Source organism: Seriola dumerili, unplaced genomic scaffold (genome assembly GCF_002260705.1).
Source record: "Seriola dumerili isolate Sdu_G_001 unplaced genomic scaffold, Sdu_1.0 BDQW01000088.1, whole genome shotgun sequence".
Classification (NCBI taxonomy): domain Eukaryota; kingdom Metazoa; phylum Chordata; class Actinopteri; order Carangiformes; family Carangidae; genus Seriola; species Seriola dumerili.
The window spans coordinates 10,073,717-10,088,623 of NW_019174343.1; the positions used below are offsets into that span (position 1 = coordinate 10,073,717).

General features: G+C 41.9%; 2 protein-coding genes across 2 annotated transcripts; both read left to right on the top strand.

The window, feature by feature from the left end:
* Window positions 1–3,947: 3,947 nt before the first annotated feature.
* Window positions 3,948–4,840, top strand: gnrh2 (gonadotropin releasing hormone 2). Its single transcript, XM_022745163.1, has 3 exons — window positions 3,948–4,082; window positions 4,241–4,324; window positions 4,802–4,840. Exons 1-3 carry the CDS (start codon window positions 3,948–3,950, stop codon window positions 4,838–4,840), a joined length of 258 nt encoding a protein of 85 aa, XP_022600884.1.
* An 878-nt stretch (window positions 4,841–5,718) lies between these two features.
* On the top strand, window positions 5,719–13,090 carry LOC111221851 (zinc finger matrin-type protein 1-like). The gene is made up of 7 exons (XM_022745435.1): window positions 5,719–5,857; window positions 8,213–8,319; window positions 8,427–8,510; window positions 8,897–9,038; window positions 9,166–9,453; window positions 10,273–10,363; window positions 11,542–13,090. The coding sequence occupies exons 1-7, from the start codon at window positions 5,719–5,721 to the stop codon at window positions 12,527–12,529; spliced, it is 1,839 nt and encodes a 612-aa protein (XP_022601156.1). The 3' UTR covers window positions 12,530–13,090.
* The last annotated feature ends 1,817 nt before the right edge of the window (window positions 13,091–14,907 follow it).

The window sequence follows — 14,907 nt, forward strand, 5'->3', positions numbered from 1 at the left end:
GCGCCGCCGGTGCCCCCCCGACCGCTTTAACGAGGCATCCCTTCCGAATGGAGCGACTTAGAAGCCTGGGGCTGACATTATGTTACTCAGGGTGATGAGCCGAGTCCGGAGACACCAAATTTGTGGACTTTCGAGAACATTTTTTGGAAATTATTAAAACACAGAATTTAACCATGTCCCCCGCAGCATATGATGAGACGCCCATGACGGCCCTTCGGGAAGGGAGCAACTCAGAAGGCTGGGGCTGACATATGTTATTCAGCGTGACGAGCCGAGTCCGTAGACACCAAATTTGTGGACTTTCGAGAAAATTTTTTTGGAAATTATTAAAACACAGAATTTAACCGTGTCCCCCGGCAGCATATGAGAGACCGCCCATGGCGGCCCTTCGGAAGGGAGCGACTCAGAAGGCTGGGCTGACATATGTTACTCAGCGTGACGAGCCGAGTCCGTAACACCAAACTTGTGGACTTTGGACAAACTTTTCCGTTGTGACATTCACACTAGTCTTAATGCGTTGTGGCACCTCAGCATATTGAGAGATGACCCATGGGCGGCCCGCCGGCGCCCCCCCACCCCCCCCCCCCCCCCCCCCCTCCCCCCCACCCCCCTCCCCCCCCCCAGCACAGCATTGCGCCCAGCAAGCAGAGCTAGCCGCCCCGCGGCGCCCCCTCCCCCCCGGCACAGGCAGTGCACCCAGCAAGCAGAGCTAGCCGCCCGGTGGCCCGCCGTGCCTCCCCCCCCCCCCCGGCACAGCCTTTGCGCCCAGCAAGCAGAGCTAGCCGCCCGCAGCGCCCCTCCCCCCCAACACAGCATTGCGCCAGCAAGCAGAGCTAGCCGCCCGGCGGCGCCCCCCCCCCCCCCCGGCACACCCAATGCGCCCAGCAAGCAGAGCTAGCCGGCCCGGCGGCCGCCGGTGCCCCCCCGACGTTTAACGAGGCATCCCTTCCGAAGGGAGCGACTTAGAAGCCTGGGCTGACATATGTTACTCAGCGTGATGAGCCGAGTCCGGAGACACCAAATTTGTGGACTTTCGAGAAAATTTTTGGAAATTATTAAAACACAGAATTTAACCATGTCCCCCGGCAGCATATGAGAAGACCGCCCATGACGGCCCTTCGGAAGGGAGCGACTCAGAAGGCTGGGGCTGACATATGTTACTCAGCGTGACGAGCCGAGTCCGTAGACACCAAACTTGTGGACTTTGACAAACTTTTCCGTTGTGACATTCACACTAGTCTTAATGGTGTGGCACCTAAGCATATGAAAGATGACCCATGGCGGCTGCCGGGTCCCCCCCCCCCCCCCCCAGCACAGGCATTCAGCGCCAGCAAGCAGAGCTAGCCGCCCGGCGGCGCGCCCCCCCCCCCCCGCACAGGCATTGTGCCCAGCAAGCAGAGCTAGCCGCCCGCCGCGGGCCCGCCGCCCCCCCCCCCCGGCACAGCCATTGCGCCCAGCAAGCAGAGGTAGCCACCCGGCGGCCCGCCAGTGCCCCCCCCCCCCCCGGCACAGCATTGCGCCCAGCAAGCAGCATTACCATCAGTTTGTGTTGTTATTTTCTATAAAATAAATGGAGATATCTGTGTACTTCAAATAAACACATTGAAGACTTTTTATTACTTTTTTTTGCAAATCAACAGGTGGTGCCAAAGCCAAACGAAGGGCAGCTACAACAAATTATCATTGTAATTTCCACAATAATACTGGTTGTCACCCTGGCCCATATCATTTCCTGTTATAGACTAACCTCGGCCCCCCATCTCAGAAAGGAAAGTTGATGTGACCCCCACTGAAAAAAGTTTGGGGACCGCTGCTGTAGAGGGTTAAAGCTTCAAAGAAATAATATCAGACTGAAGCACAGGTAAATACTAAGTCAAATGCACTTGCTAGCAGTTTAAGTAGATATTTATGATACCTGCTCTTAACATGAGTATTTCATGCTGCTTAAGTCACAACAATATTGTACTTTTTACTGCTCTACGTTTATCTGAAAGCTTTAATAACTGGCTATGTCACAGATTAAGGTTTAATAATAATATGATTTATAAGATATGATGCATTGTTATAAATGAATCTACCTGACAGTCTGTAAAGTAATTAGTCCCATCTCAACCAGATACATTCACATTAATATGAAAGTAATAACAATGCATAATGACTTTTACTTTTAGTACACTTTAGTTTTTCTATTTTTAGTTGAATAAATGATCTGAATGCGTCTTTCACCACTGCCTACGTTTTACAAGCAAGTTAACATAACTGACACTCACAATCTACCAATACAAAGCAGCAAAATTAGCTTGTCACTAACTAATGCATTTTAGATATTCAGCTCACATGTGTTTTTAATAATCTGTGTTTTGAACAATCCTTTCTTCACCAGTAGCTACCTTATAATCTTGCTCTCGAAGAACAAATAAATAAATAATCGAACCACAGCGGCTGTACTAACAACATGATTTCAGTTGGTTTGCTTCTCTTGAGTGTGTGCTAGGGAGAACAAACTTGAAGATAGCAATAATAGCAATGTAGACACCTACCTAACATTGACAGGTATCATGTGTCATCAACGACGTATCTTGGAGTCACTTTGCTTCGACCAATCGCCTGCACCAAACAGTCTTGTGTCATAACGCTTAAGCTGGCAGATCAACTGAGTCAACGGGCCACACGTCACACTGTCAGTCATTTCCTGAGAAAGAAATCAGCTCTGCACCTAAAAATATCCACCTCTAATTGAAGGAGGTGATGTCTGGTCTGGTCACAGACCCACATTGTTTGTTCCTCTTGTCATCAGCTGTTTCCCCTGACTTAACGGTCAGCAGGGTCAGAAGGAGGATGTGTAATGGGTCACTGTGGTCAAAACAGATGCAAAAGAGAGGAAATGGGGGCTACTGAGTTTTGTGTACTCCAGTCTGATCTGTGAAATAAATCCAAGAGCTCTTAGTCAAAGACAATTGTTGGCCAGGACCTAGTCTAAAGAGGCCAGGTGTGCATTGGTTTTATGTTTTAGCCCAATAATTTAGGATTACAGCGTCAGATAAAGCCTTTCCCACGCAGTTTTCAAGTCTTATTACGATGAGGTATTGACATCTTCTACTGCATGGTCGCCGCCACATTTGAGATATTCTCCTAATCCTGTGTGCAGCAACATTCTTGAAAAAATAGGTTTTAATGTTACTGGGCAATATGTTAATTTAATGACTTGAATCTGTTATTTAGCCAGAGTGCCAGTATTTGAAAGCGGGTATGGGTGATGCATGTGAGTAGATGAGCATCCCGAGGGGTCTTCGTGCTGTTTGCAGGTGATAATTGGAATTGGCCAGGTCATCTGGGCCTCTTGTCCGCAGGGATCGTTCATTACACCACTGGGAAGAGGGGTACAAAGGGGTCAGTAATGGGCGGGACACATGGGGGAGGATAACAGAGATGTGTGTTGGAAGGGGGGCCTTTTAGACCGGTACATATAGTGAGGAGGAGGATGAGAGTAAAGAGAATCTTTACAGTAATACACCTGTGAAACTGTGAGACGCCTTCAGCAACTGACCGACTGCAGGACAAGCAAAGTCAGCTTCTGGAGGGACCTTAGGGGACACCTGTGGTGATAAAGTTGTAAGAGTTGACACTAAGGTAAGAACACTTACTTACTCTTCTATGTAATAATACTATTGTCTGTCTAAAACAAAAGTTGTGAATATTAGAATAAACATCACAGTGAACATTGTTGGATCCCCAGATAATCTTGATGTTACCGAAAAAATATCAGAGCAGGTAACAACCACCTGTAATCCATATACAGTCTGCTGAGCTTTTATTGCAGTGTATTGAGTATTTAAATGTTATGACATTTTAAATTTGTTTCTAAACCAGATATAAAAAGATCAAAGATAATAGCTTCTTACAGCCAGGCCTCTGAGTGTCTGTCTTTGCCCACAGGTAGAAATATCATGTGCGTATCTCGGCTGGTTTTGCTGCTGGGGCTGCTTCTATGTGTGGGGGCTCAGCTGTCCAACGCCCAGCACTGGTCCCATGGTTGGTACCCCGGAGGCAAGAGGGAGCTGGACTCTTTCAGCACGTCAGAGGTCAGGACCAGTGTGTGTGTGTGTGTGTGTGTGTGTGTGTGTGTGTGTGTGTAGCATTTTGTCAATCATTGAAAATTTTCTGTTGAGAATGGAGGAATCCATTACCTCTTTAGTTTTCTCTCATATTCCCCCTCTCTCACTCTCTTTCTCTCTCTCAGATTTCAGAGGAGATTAAGCTGTGCGAGGCAGGGGAATGCAGCTACTTGAGACCCCAGAGGAGGAGCATTCTCAGAAACATTCTTGTAAGAAAACTAAGAGAAAACAGCAGTACCATGTCTAGTGCTGTTTAAACCCGCATGTCCCACTGTAATCACAGACCTTTATAACCAGTAGTGAGAATATTAACTGATCAACAGTTAATGACTCATCTAAAAAATAAAAATCCTTGTCAGTGTAATTTCTTCTATTAGCACGAGTGTTGTTAATATGAACACTATAACTCAGCTTTCTTATTAATATACAAATGTTAAAGAAGGTATACTCCAAAATCCAAAGCCTACTCTATAGGTAATCACTAGTGAAGGTATTGTGTATTGTATTTTGTCTTTACAAGAATGTGTCTGCCCACAAACATACAGATGCTGACCTGATGACATAATGCCCCACACACTGTATCTATACATTGGCAACAGCAACAAAAAGCTGTACAATAGACACGCCTTACATATTTACATCCACCTACATGCAGTGTGTCTTAACCTAAATAACTCTCTCCACAGTTGGATGCCATAGCTAGAGAGCTCCAGAAGAGAAAGTGACATCTTTCCAGCCTACACTGCTTTTCTACCTAGTGACCCTCTTCATCAGTGCCCTTGTCTTGATGTGAAACTACTTTATCTTTATCCTCTGATCTTGTCTATTTGTTATATTTATCAGTATGTTTTCCAGCATTACATGGATTTTCCCTGTGGCACACAAATATTGAAATTATAATGCCTCGTAATAAAGTATCTATTTTGATATTAACCTTCTTTTCATTTTATTTGTGTCCAAAATTGTCTATGGCATATGATGTAAACAGTAGGCTAAATGTAGAGTAAAAAAAGGTTAAAGTGTTTTACACGAGATTCAGTGGCAAAACCAGTTGGGCACATGTCTAAATAGTGCTTGTAGAGTGCCAACAGCTGGACCTAATTGTAATGCATTCATGCTGTTGACATGCCATAGCAGGAACAGCACAGGTGTAAAATAATAAAATTCATGCTGGCTAAATTCCAATTAGATGCTTCTGTTTCAAAATCCTGGTTATAGGTTGGTTATATTGACAAAAACTTAAAGAAACTACATCGGATTTTTTATTATTATTTATTTATTATTGTTATTATCATTTTTTTGGGGGGGGGGGGGTCACATAAGGAGGCCACAGTTGAACACAGCAGTAAAGGGTTTTTAAAAATCCTTATACAATGCTTTTAACACTATATTCACCAATTTTAAAATATGAAACCTGTTCAAGAAAAGGGGTTAAGTAGTAAATAGTGAGTGTCCCAGTAAGCTTCAAGCCTGGATGTGATTTAGGTGAATTATTGATACTATAAATATCATTATAACTCCTCTGAGGATTATCAAACCAAACAAGCCAACGCCATTAGTACTAGGACGTCACTGCGCATGCACCAAATAGCTAGAGAAAAAGATGGACGACACAAACGTCTGTCCTCCGCTGCTTGCGGAATCAGACGCTCAAAATAACACTACTAGTACCCCTAACGCGGCTTCTGTCACAGATGCTGACAAAGTAATAAACACTAAAATAGATAGTACCCAGATTGAAGGTGAGTTCTGTCTAGAATATGAAAATTCAGCCGTATGGCGTCCTGCCTGCCGAGCCAACGTTAGCGCTTTAGCTAACTGGCTAGCCAGCTCAGCAGTCGAGTGAGCTAGCTCCTTAGCTAAATACGCTAATGTCAGCTGTCTAACGTTAGCTGAAACGTTGGGAGTTGCTCAGTATGTTATACCGGAGCATTTTAATCCTTAAACTGCCTTACAGTGAAATCACACAAAGTTAAGAGGTTGCTCGTTTTCACAGGTCTGTAAGTGGTTGGCCAGTTGCTAATTATCTAGCAGTCACCCAACCCACACGGCCTTTTCGACCATTTAAACTAGCCACATACCGGTAGTTCAGGTTAACTGGTAGGGCAGCTAGCAGGTATGGTAGCGGAGGCCACCAAATAACTTAATATTATTAAAGGGTGACATTGACTGTATCCTCTCTGGCAAAACTGATATTCTTATCTTAATACTGAAGCAGCCAAAGCAATGGACTGCCATGCAATGAAGCAATACTAAAGCCAGAGGCAAAATTTACTATCTAAAATGTAGGTGTGTTAAAAGATACGGGATTATCAGGTTGGCTTTGAGTTTGAAGGCTCTCAGTTCCCATCAGCTGAGTTGTCATTCACCAAATGTGGCCATTTGTATCCCTCTTGATGGCGTTGTTAAGCAGTAAAATAAAAATACTTCCAGGATGAGGGTGTGAATAGGAAATAGAGATTTCTCCTATTCAAACATTGTACACATGTTTTGAGATACAGTACCTACAATCTCTGTTCTCTTGTTAACCTCTACTGTGATTATCATTTGGTAAGTACAATATTTGAAATGTATCAGCAGACAGACACTTCAGGCAGAAATATGTGTATATACTGTTTTACTTCTGTCAGTCCCAAGTTTATTTGAGCTGTAGATGCTATTTGACTGAGATACACAGAGAAATGTTGTATTGTAGTTTATAATTATTACATAGCAGAAGTTGGTACATTAAAATTTGACCAGCGCACCATAGGTGGTTAGTATTGGGACTCAAGAGATTTTGAAAGTATTTCATAGTCCTTAATTCCAATGCCTTATTTTACTTACTCTTAGTGTCACAATGTGATGGTCATTTTTAGCACTGATTAATATACCTTTTTTATTTTTGTTTTTTTTGGTCAATGATTTATTCAGTGACAAGTGATCGTCATAAACATCATTATTGAATTTACAATTATAGTGTACAGGATGCATTGAAGGAAAGAGTACAATAACACATTTTTAACTGTAAATTAATATGATAAGGTAATTGATTTATAATCAGTAATGTTTTTTGTTGACTACCTAATTGAGTTATCAACTGATAATTTCAGCTGTAGTTACAAATCTCAGTTGACACTAGTCATAATATTAATCATTTATGTCCTATGATTAGCTTACCACATATCATAATAGCTTAACCAGATCAATTCATGTCATTTTTAAAATATATAGACGTGTATGAATTATTGTCAGCGAGGATTAAAAGTTGTCACAGTAACACATCAGTTCCTATTTAGTGATTTAATTTTAATAGAGTCAAATGAAAAATGAAACTCACGCACTTCACAGACAGCTTCTTCACGAAAGTAGTGAAACTCATAACCAAATATTAGCCCAAACTGTTGCACTATTATGAATAGTGCTCATTTACAGTGTTGTTGAAGGCTGTTCGAAATTTTTGAGTGCTAAATAACTGTTTCAAGTGAAAATGAGCAGAGCACGTTAAACAGAATTGATGCTATCAGGGCAAAGTGGCTGACCTCTTCCTGCATTCAAAGGTTACACGAATGCAGAACAATGAACATGCATCGGGCGTTGAACGAGCAGAATGAATCAATCATGAAACCATGACTTTCTCACATATTTTACAAATCTTAAAGAGGTTCGTGTTGAATGAAAGCAATTCAGGTAGCAAGTTTTACAACAATTTAGGCATTTTCTATAATCTAATGATGCAAGTACCTTCTAGTTTACAGCTGTCCCAAAGAATCCTGTTGGTAAATGATACATATCATACAATGGATAACATCTTGCTTTGAATATGTTCTTAAGGTGTGGATGTGTCTTCAATTAGTGTGTAATTCAGTAATCTTAAAAGAATAATATAAACTAGGCTACTCCATTTTCCATGTACAGGAAGTTGTTATACAGCAGACTGAAAGTGAAATCTGCTTGAAGTTTAACCTTTTTTTTCCTGTGAAGAAAATAGAAGTTGCTCCCAAATGAATGTGACAGAATTATTTAATAGCTCTTTATTTATTCATCATGCTTAAATAAGCTTCCACTTTGTTCGCTGACGCTTAACTGTAACAGTGACAGTATACTCTGCCACGCAGGAGACAAGAATGAAGAGGAGCTTCTAAAGGGTCTCCTCACTGATGACTACTGCCACGTGTGTGAGGCTGTGCTGCTGTTTGAGTCTCAGAGGCTGTCCCACTATGAGGTGTGTGCAGTTTCCCAAACACTAGTCACGTAAACTGTAGTACAGTTTTATTGACCTCACAAGGTCAGACCCGTAATAATTATGTCTCCCATATCCCCCAACTGCAGGGAAAGAAACATGCTCAGAAACTCAAGGTGTACCTGCAGGCCAAGAAAGGCGAGAAGATAAACAAAGAGTCCACAGCACCTCAGGTTAGCGCTCATTTTGAGATTTTACTTTTTACACGTTTTGTATTTAACTCCAAGCAATGAAGAAACTGAAAACCGTACTGTTGTAAGCATCCAACAGTAAGAAGTCTTAAGGGTCATAAGTTAAGTGCCCTGATTATATCCCTCTCAAAACAACATGATCACATAAGAGAGAGATGCACAGAAATCCATCTATGGTTGCCAGCACAAGCATTTTGAATTAAATAAAGGCACAAGTAGCTGTGGTGGATTCTATGCAAAGGTTGTAAGTGGTAAAACTGGTCTAACATATCTTTCTTATTTGCTACTTTATTCATTTTGTTTGCATTTCGTGTTGGGAAGCATACATCTGTCTCCTGACCTGCCAGTGTTGTGCCTGTTTCTTGCAGCAGACCATGACTACTGATAAGGACCGGTTCTGTGAGCTGTGTAATATGGTGTTTAGTTCCCACTTGGTGGCAAAATCACACTACGAAGGGAAAGTCCATGCAAAAAATCTTCGTAAACAAGGTCTTCAGCCACCAGGCAAGTGTAGGTTGTGTGATGGAGAAGTATTGTGGTGGTTTGAATTTTAATGTTTGCAAATTTAGTTGACGATATGCTTCAACTGTCTGCTCAAGTTTTCTAAGTTCAGATGGTCAAACATTTTTTATTGTAGTCATAAACAGGAACACAGAGGCGTGTACTTTACCAGGGCTGACTCCTGATAATGCTGACCAGAAATCAGCCCTAGAGGATGGTATGGAGCATCCCATGGACCCAGCAGCAGCCACAATTGCCCCCAGCACAGAGGTTGATCTGAAGGACCCGGACAAGTGCTGTGCCCTGTGTGCTGCTTCCTTCAACAATCCCCAAATGGCTTTGCAGCACTACAATGGACGCAAACACCAGAGGAATCAGGCCAGACAGGAGCTGATGAAAGAGCTGGGAGACAATGTCCAACAAGGTAACAAAGGGTCCTGCCTCTTAGCAAAGCAGGATAATACAAACGGCATCAAACAATGAAGGGATTAAATTGGTATTTAATCTTTTGCACCCTGTGATTTTACATGTATTTCAAAAGGCGAATTGATGCCTAGAAACATATATCTCTTTTTTTTCTTTCTTTGATCGACACACTATATGTAAGTGTCATCTAGGTGCCATGTAGAGACAGATAAAACCAGTAGAAGTTGGCAACAGCACAACACAAAACTAGCTTGTAAAATCAAAATCAAAATAAATAAAAAATTGATTAGTGCACAGAAATGTGAAGCAAAAAACCCAGAAGACTTTTCTGCCTAAAGTAACACTGATATTTGAAAAGGCCATGAAGATGTTATTCCATCAGAGGGAGCAGGTAGGTGTTAGCTTTATGACAATCAATAAGTGTTGACAAAAGACAGGTAGTCTAATTGTGCTTCTGTTAAATAATAATATAGAAGAGTTCAGTTAGCTAATGACGGCTTGCCGTTGTTGCACACGATATCAAGACAGTTTATTTATCGGGCACATTCAAAAACAACAATATGTTAATCTTATGTTTCATGTGCCTTTTATATTATTTTTTATAAATTGTCAGTTGTATAGAGAAAATTTGGAAACCCCTAAATGCAAATGTAATGTTAAATGAAACTTATTTTGCTGTGAATTACAAACTCACCAGAACTAACTGGAATGGGAGAAAGCAAAGAAGTGGGGAAATCTAACTGGGTCATTAAGCTGTTTGATCATTTATGCCGTCTTTCCTTCCTATCCCACCTCACCCGCCCTCTGTTGCCTACAGCCAACTCCCTGGTGTGTCAGATGTGTAGTGTGCAGTTTAACTCTGTGGAGATGTACCAGGCACACGTTCAGGGAAACAAGCACCAGATTAGGTAAGATCAAGGACTGTCTGACAGAAACACCATGTCCACTGTCATTGTGTCAGAATTTGTGCTACACTTCAAATTTAACCTCCACTACACTGCACTTGAACTTGCCTTTCTAGACCTCTGCCAACATTAAAGCTTTTTGATACTGACACTGAATTAGATGAATATTATCTCATAACCTCTGCAGCTCTGTTTAGTTTTCAGCTGCTTTTAGCTTATGCTTGGGTTTTCAGCCAGGTTTGTGGTTTGAGTCCCATGGCTGTCATACACTCCCATGGCTGTCATACACACACTGAGGTGAGTAGTGTGCACATCCCACTCCAGTTGAGTATATGGGCACACAGCAGCGTGAACTAAAGAAAACAAGCTTACTCAATCTTACAGGCTTCATTTGCCTGATGAAAACCAAAGTAGCATCAATAATCTTTCTTATATATTATTATTATATTAGTATTTTTTTTCTGTGTGTGTGTGTGTGTGTGTGTGTGTGTGTGTGTGTGTGTGTGTGTGTGTGTGTGTGTGTGTGAGAGAGAGAGAGAGAGAGAGAGAGAGAGATTGTGGCAAAATGTGGTCCTGGAGACACCTACTGTAGTGGGAACTACTACAGAGGTGGTTTTGAGTACTTATGCAGGTGTTTAAATGTCTGTGGACAGATTTTGTCAGTGAGGTTTTTCACAACTTTGCAAGATGCACGCACGAACTTCACATGCTTTACAGGTGTGTAGTTGACATCAAAATGAAGGCTGAGTTTGAAGAAGGGGTTTGCTCCGACCCATGAGTACTGACTACTTCTGTAATAATCTAGTTATAATTACTGAGTACTCATGGGTCGGTACGTCGGCATGTTGACACGTGTCGCTGCTGGTGTGATCCCATCACAGGATCGTCTCTACTTTTTCTCCAGGGTTCAATATGCAAACTACCTCTGCTTTAACATACGTACACCCTCATTGGATGGTCATACTACTCTGCGTAGGGAAGGGTATGACATGTTAACTTAACTTAACACTTGATAAGCTGATTGTATTATGAAACTACATTTCTGTACGTTTGTTTTTCCGCTCTGTAGTGGTAAAAAAACAAAAAAACAAAAAAAACACTTAATGGGGCTTCAGTGTGATATCAGCATTTATTACCTGATTGAATTGCAACTTAATTCTTGTTCACATGCTCTTGGCCAGGGAGAAGAAGGTCGTTGACCTCTGCAAATCCCAACAAAAAAGCTACAGCACATTCGCAGATGAACTGGCAGATTACATTCAGGTTCAGAAAGCTCGTGGAATTAAACCCAAGACCAGTCAAGTCCTCCCTCAGGGTGACACACAAAAGGAGGATGAGGAAGATGAAGAGGAAGTACAGGAAGTATTTAACAAGGAGCATATCATAGAGCTGAGCAAACCTGTGCCAAACCTTCCTCCCACCTCTGACGCTCCTCATCAGTTCGGCCCTGGTTGTTACTACCCAGCTGAAGGATGGCGTCCTCCATATCCAGGCCCTCCCAGGCTTCCTCATGGCTGGGACTACAACTGCCCTCCTCCAGGCTTCTCAGCCTCAGGCGCTCCACAGTTTGCCGGTCGGCCCATAAAGAGAAAGAGCCGCAGAACCCAGTCAAGCTCCTCCTCGTGTACTACCTCATCATCTTATTCCTCCTCATACTCCTCTTCTTACAGCAGTAGCACAAGTGACAGTGATGACAATAAATACAAGCGAAGAGAAAGGAGGAGGATTAGAAGATCCAGGAAGGAGCGAGGTAGGAGGTCAAGAGAAGAGGACTCACACAAGGAGGAGAGGAGGAGAAAACGGCAAAGGAGAGAACGAGATAATGAGTCAGAGGAGAGAAAAAGAGAAGAGTTTGGAGAGTCACAGCAAGAGAGGAGGAGAAATAAGCAAAAGAAACATGGGAAGCAGAGACGAAAAGAAAAAAAATCCAGGGAAGAGGAAGAAGGAGGGGAAAGGGTGATGGACAATTTAAAGCCAGAGGACATGATGGACAATAGAAAATATACCGAAGTGCATATACAGGCTGAAATTAATGTTGAGCAGGGGGAGGGTGGGCAGGATGAGTCAGCCAAACCCAAATACAGAAGAGAGAAGAAGAAAGTGAAAGAGAAGGTAGACACTAGGACGGAAGAGGAGAAGCTGTGGGATGACTCCATTCTGGGCTGTTAAACTCAACAGGACCAGCTGAACTGTGTCTTCTGAACGGCTGAAATTTTTTGGTTAAGGTTAAAGTTAACATGAGCATGAATTTCAAAACTGTGTATATTAAAATGATTAAAATTTTGATAGCAGTTAACAAAGCAATTTTCACCATCTGCTCTGATGGCCCGAACAGTGTTGTTCTTCAATGGTGTGCTAGCTGGCTAGCCATGCTTAGTCAATTTGCGTTAGTCAGGAATGAATGTTATTCTTATTTCATTGTGTGCTGAAGGGTTTCTCACACATATCCACAGCTACAATAGCTTTATTTTTCACTATGACATCTAAAAGTGTCTCTGATTAAATTCATGTGTACAGTCAGCCACAGTTGTTGGCTGTTATATTTAAGATCTCTTATTTTCTCGCCTATCATTTAGAATTATCAAGAAATCCTCTTGATCTCTTAGGTTAACTGACCTAACTTAAATTATGTTTGATTGTGTTATCTGTGCTCCTGCCAAGGATGTATTAGATTGTGATCCCTTTAGCAGCCTGTGGTTGGCGCTGTTGAGCTTCACTCAGAGCATCAGTAAAGCAAATAAAAGCTCACAGATGTTGCAAGCTCAGTCATTTCATTTCTTTTGAAGCTGTTGTCTGCTTTCGCTCAGAGGCACGTAGGCTGAAAGGAGGCAGTTAGAGGTGCAGAGAGGTTCAGTTCAGCGTATGTTGAATACGTAATGATAAAAAAAAAAAAAAACATTCTGTGCCCTTGTACACACTACATCCCCTCAAAACTACTTACAAAACACAGAGTGCTGAGACATTGCCCTAGTCTACAGTGCATTGTCTGCGGGTGCATGTGTTATGGGTATGTTTGCACATCCAAATAGCACATAAAGTGTTTGGGGTCAGACAGGTGCAAGAGTTCAAATGAGGACATCGCTTTACAAACTTCAAAATTCATGTTCAGATGCAACAAAGGCAGTTGGCAATATTTATTTCAGGTGACTGAAACGAGGCAAAGTAAAGTTATTTCAGTTAGTTCAAATTTCCAGTGATCCTCTTGATTCATAAGGATCCTAAGTCTGTAAGAGTGTAAAGTAACATCATCATCAGTCTGAACATCAAGGCTGGCTGAGCATCTGCAACTTTTAGATCTTTTTAGCACAACAAAAAACAGGCGCTTTCATTGTGCTTCCATGACTTTTTGAGTTCTATTTTTTTGTTCAAAATATCATCATGGATGCGATGCACATTTCTAGCTCAGGCTTTATGGATTATGGCAGTGGGCTAGTTTGCCTTTGTTAAAGACTAGATTTCTAGAAAAAGGTTTTGAGAAGACTTCAGACTGGAGTGGTGGTCAAATATTTACGAGCTTCTCTTGATGCAGGTGCCGTAAAAAACTCTCAAAACAGTAAAATAGATTAAATATCTTTATATAAAAGTCTTGTTTTTTTTTCAACATTTTGTATTTGCATAAGAAGCTGTTCAAGTACAACAAAGGATCGTCTTTAAAGTTTGTTCATTTCTGTATCAGCTATTCAATTGTGTTAGGATCCCTGGAGCAGAGTGCTGTTCAGTATGTTTACTCGTCCATTAGCCATACCGCTTATTACCGCTGACATTGGGTGAGGGGTGGGGACACCCAGTCTTGTACAGTATTTGACTTGTTGAAATAACAGAACAGTGTATCACAATTTTCAAGCAGAAGTAGTGTGAATCAAAAACATGCACTTAGATGTCAGCCTAACTACCAATGTTGATGGCAAGAGAAAAGTGGGAATGACAGAGGTGACAGCAGTTGATGAAGATGAAAAGTTGCTGATTGAGGACTTGACTTTATTTGTTTAAAGCGCTGTGGATGAGAACCAGACTCCACATACAATTATATGGAAGTGAACCAAATTTTAACAAAATTGGAGAAGAGAAATGAAATGAGAGGCAAACAGCAACTCAGCATGGCAGCCTTTGACTTAAAGCGTCGGAGCGGAGAGACCAACAAAGGCTTTGTAGCTCAGCAGTGTGTAAAGAACAGCTCTGAAGCCCCCTGAGATCTCCTGTTTTCAAAGAATCCTGTGGTATCGTTCCCTGTTGCACTCGAATCTTCGACCCCCGTAGAGCTATAGTGTGCCCACATCCTCTCATTTTAAGACCCCCACCAGACCGTTCTACACCCTAACCTTTCACACACACACAAAACAATCCACAGACACCACTTGGATGACTTAAGCGGTCTTCAGTTTTATAAAGAAAATGTGAGTTCTGTGGATAATAAGACATTTAAACAGTGAGCCATCACTTTTTTTTTTTTAGAGTCGCTGCTCCAAAGTAACATATAAATGGCATATGTGGATTTTAAGTAGGACAAAAACTACAAGAAAATGTCAAGCCTGCTTAAAACTTAACAA

Coding starts and splice junctions, on each gene's coding strand:
- gnrh2 (XM_022745163.1), top strand. CDS start 3,948: ATGTGCGTATCTCGGCTGGTTTTGCTGCTGGGGCTGCTTCTATGTGTG. Junction 4,083..4,240: donor ACTCTTTCAGCACGTCAGAG/GTCAGGACCAGT, acceptor TCTCTCTCTCAG/ATTTCAGAGGAGATTAAGCT. Junction 4,325..4,801: donor GCATTCTCAGAAACATTCTT/GTAAGAAAACTA, acceptor CTCTCTCCACAG/TTGGATGCCATAGCTAGAGA.
- LOC111221851 (XM_022745435.1), top strand. CDS start 5,719: ATGGACGACACAAACGTCTGTCCTCCGCTGCTTGCGGAATCAGACGCT. Junction 8,320..8,426: donor AGAGGCTGTCCCACTATGAG/GTGTGTGCAGTT, acceptor CCCCAACTGCAG/GGAAAGAAACATGCTCAGAA. Junction 8,511..8,896: donor AAGAGTCCACAGCACCTCAG/GTTAGCGCTCAT, acceptor TGTTTCTTGCAG/CAGACCATGACTACTGATAA.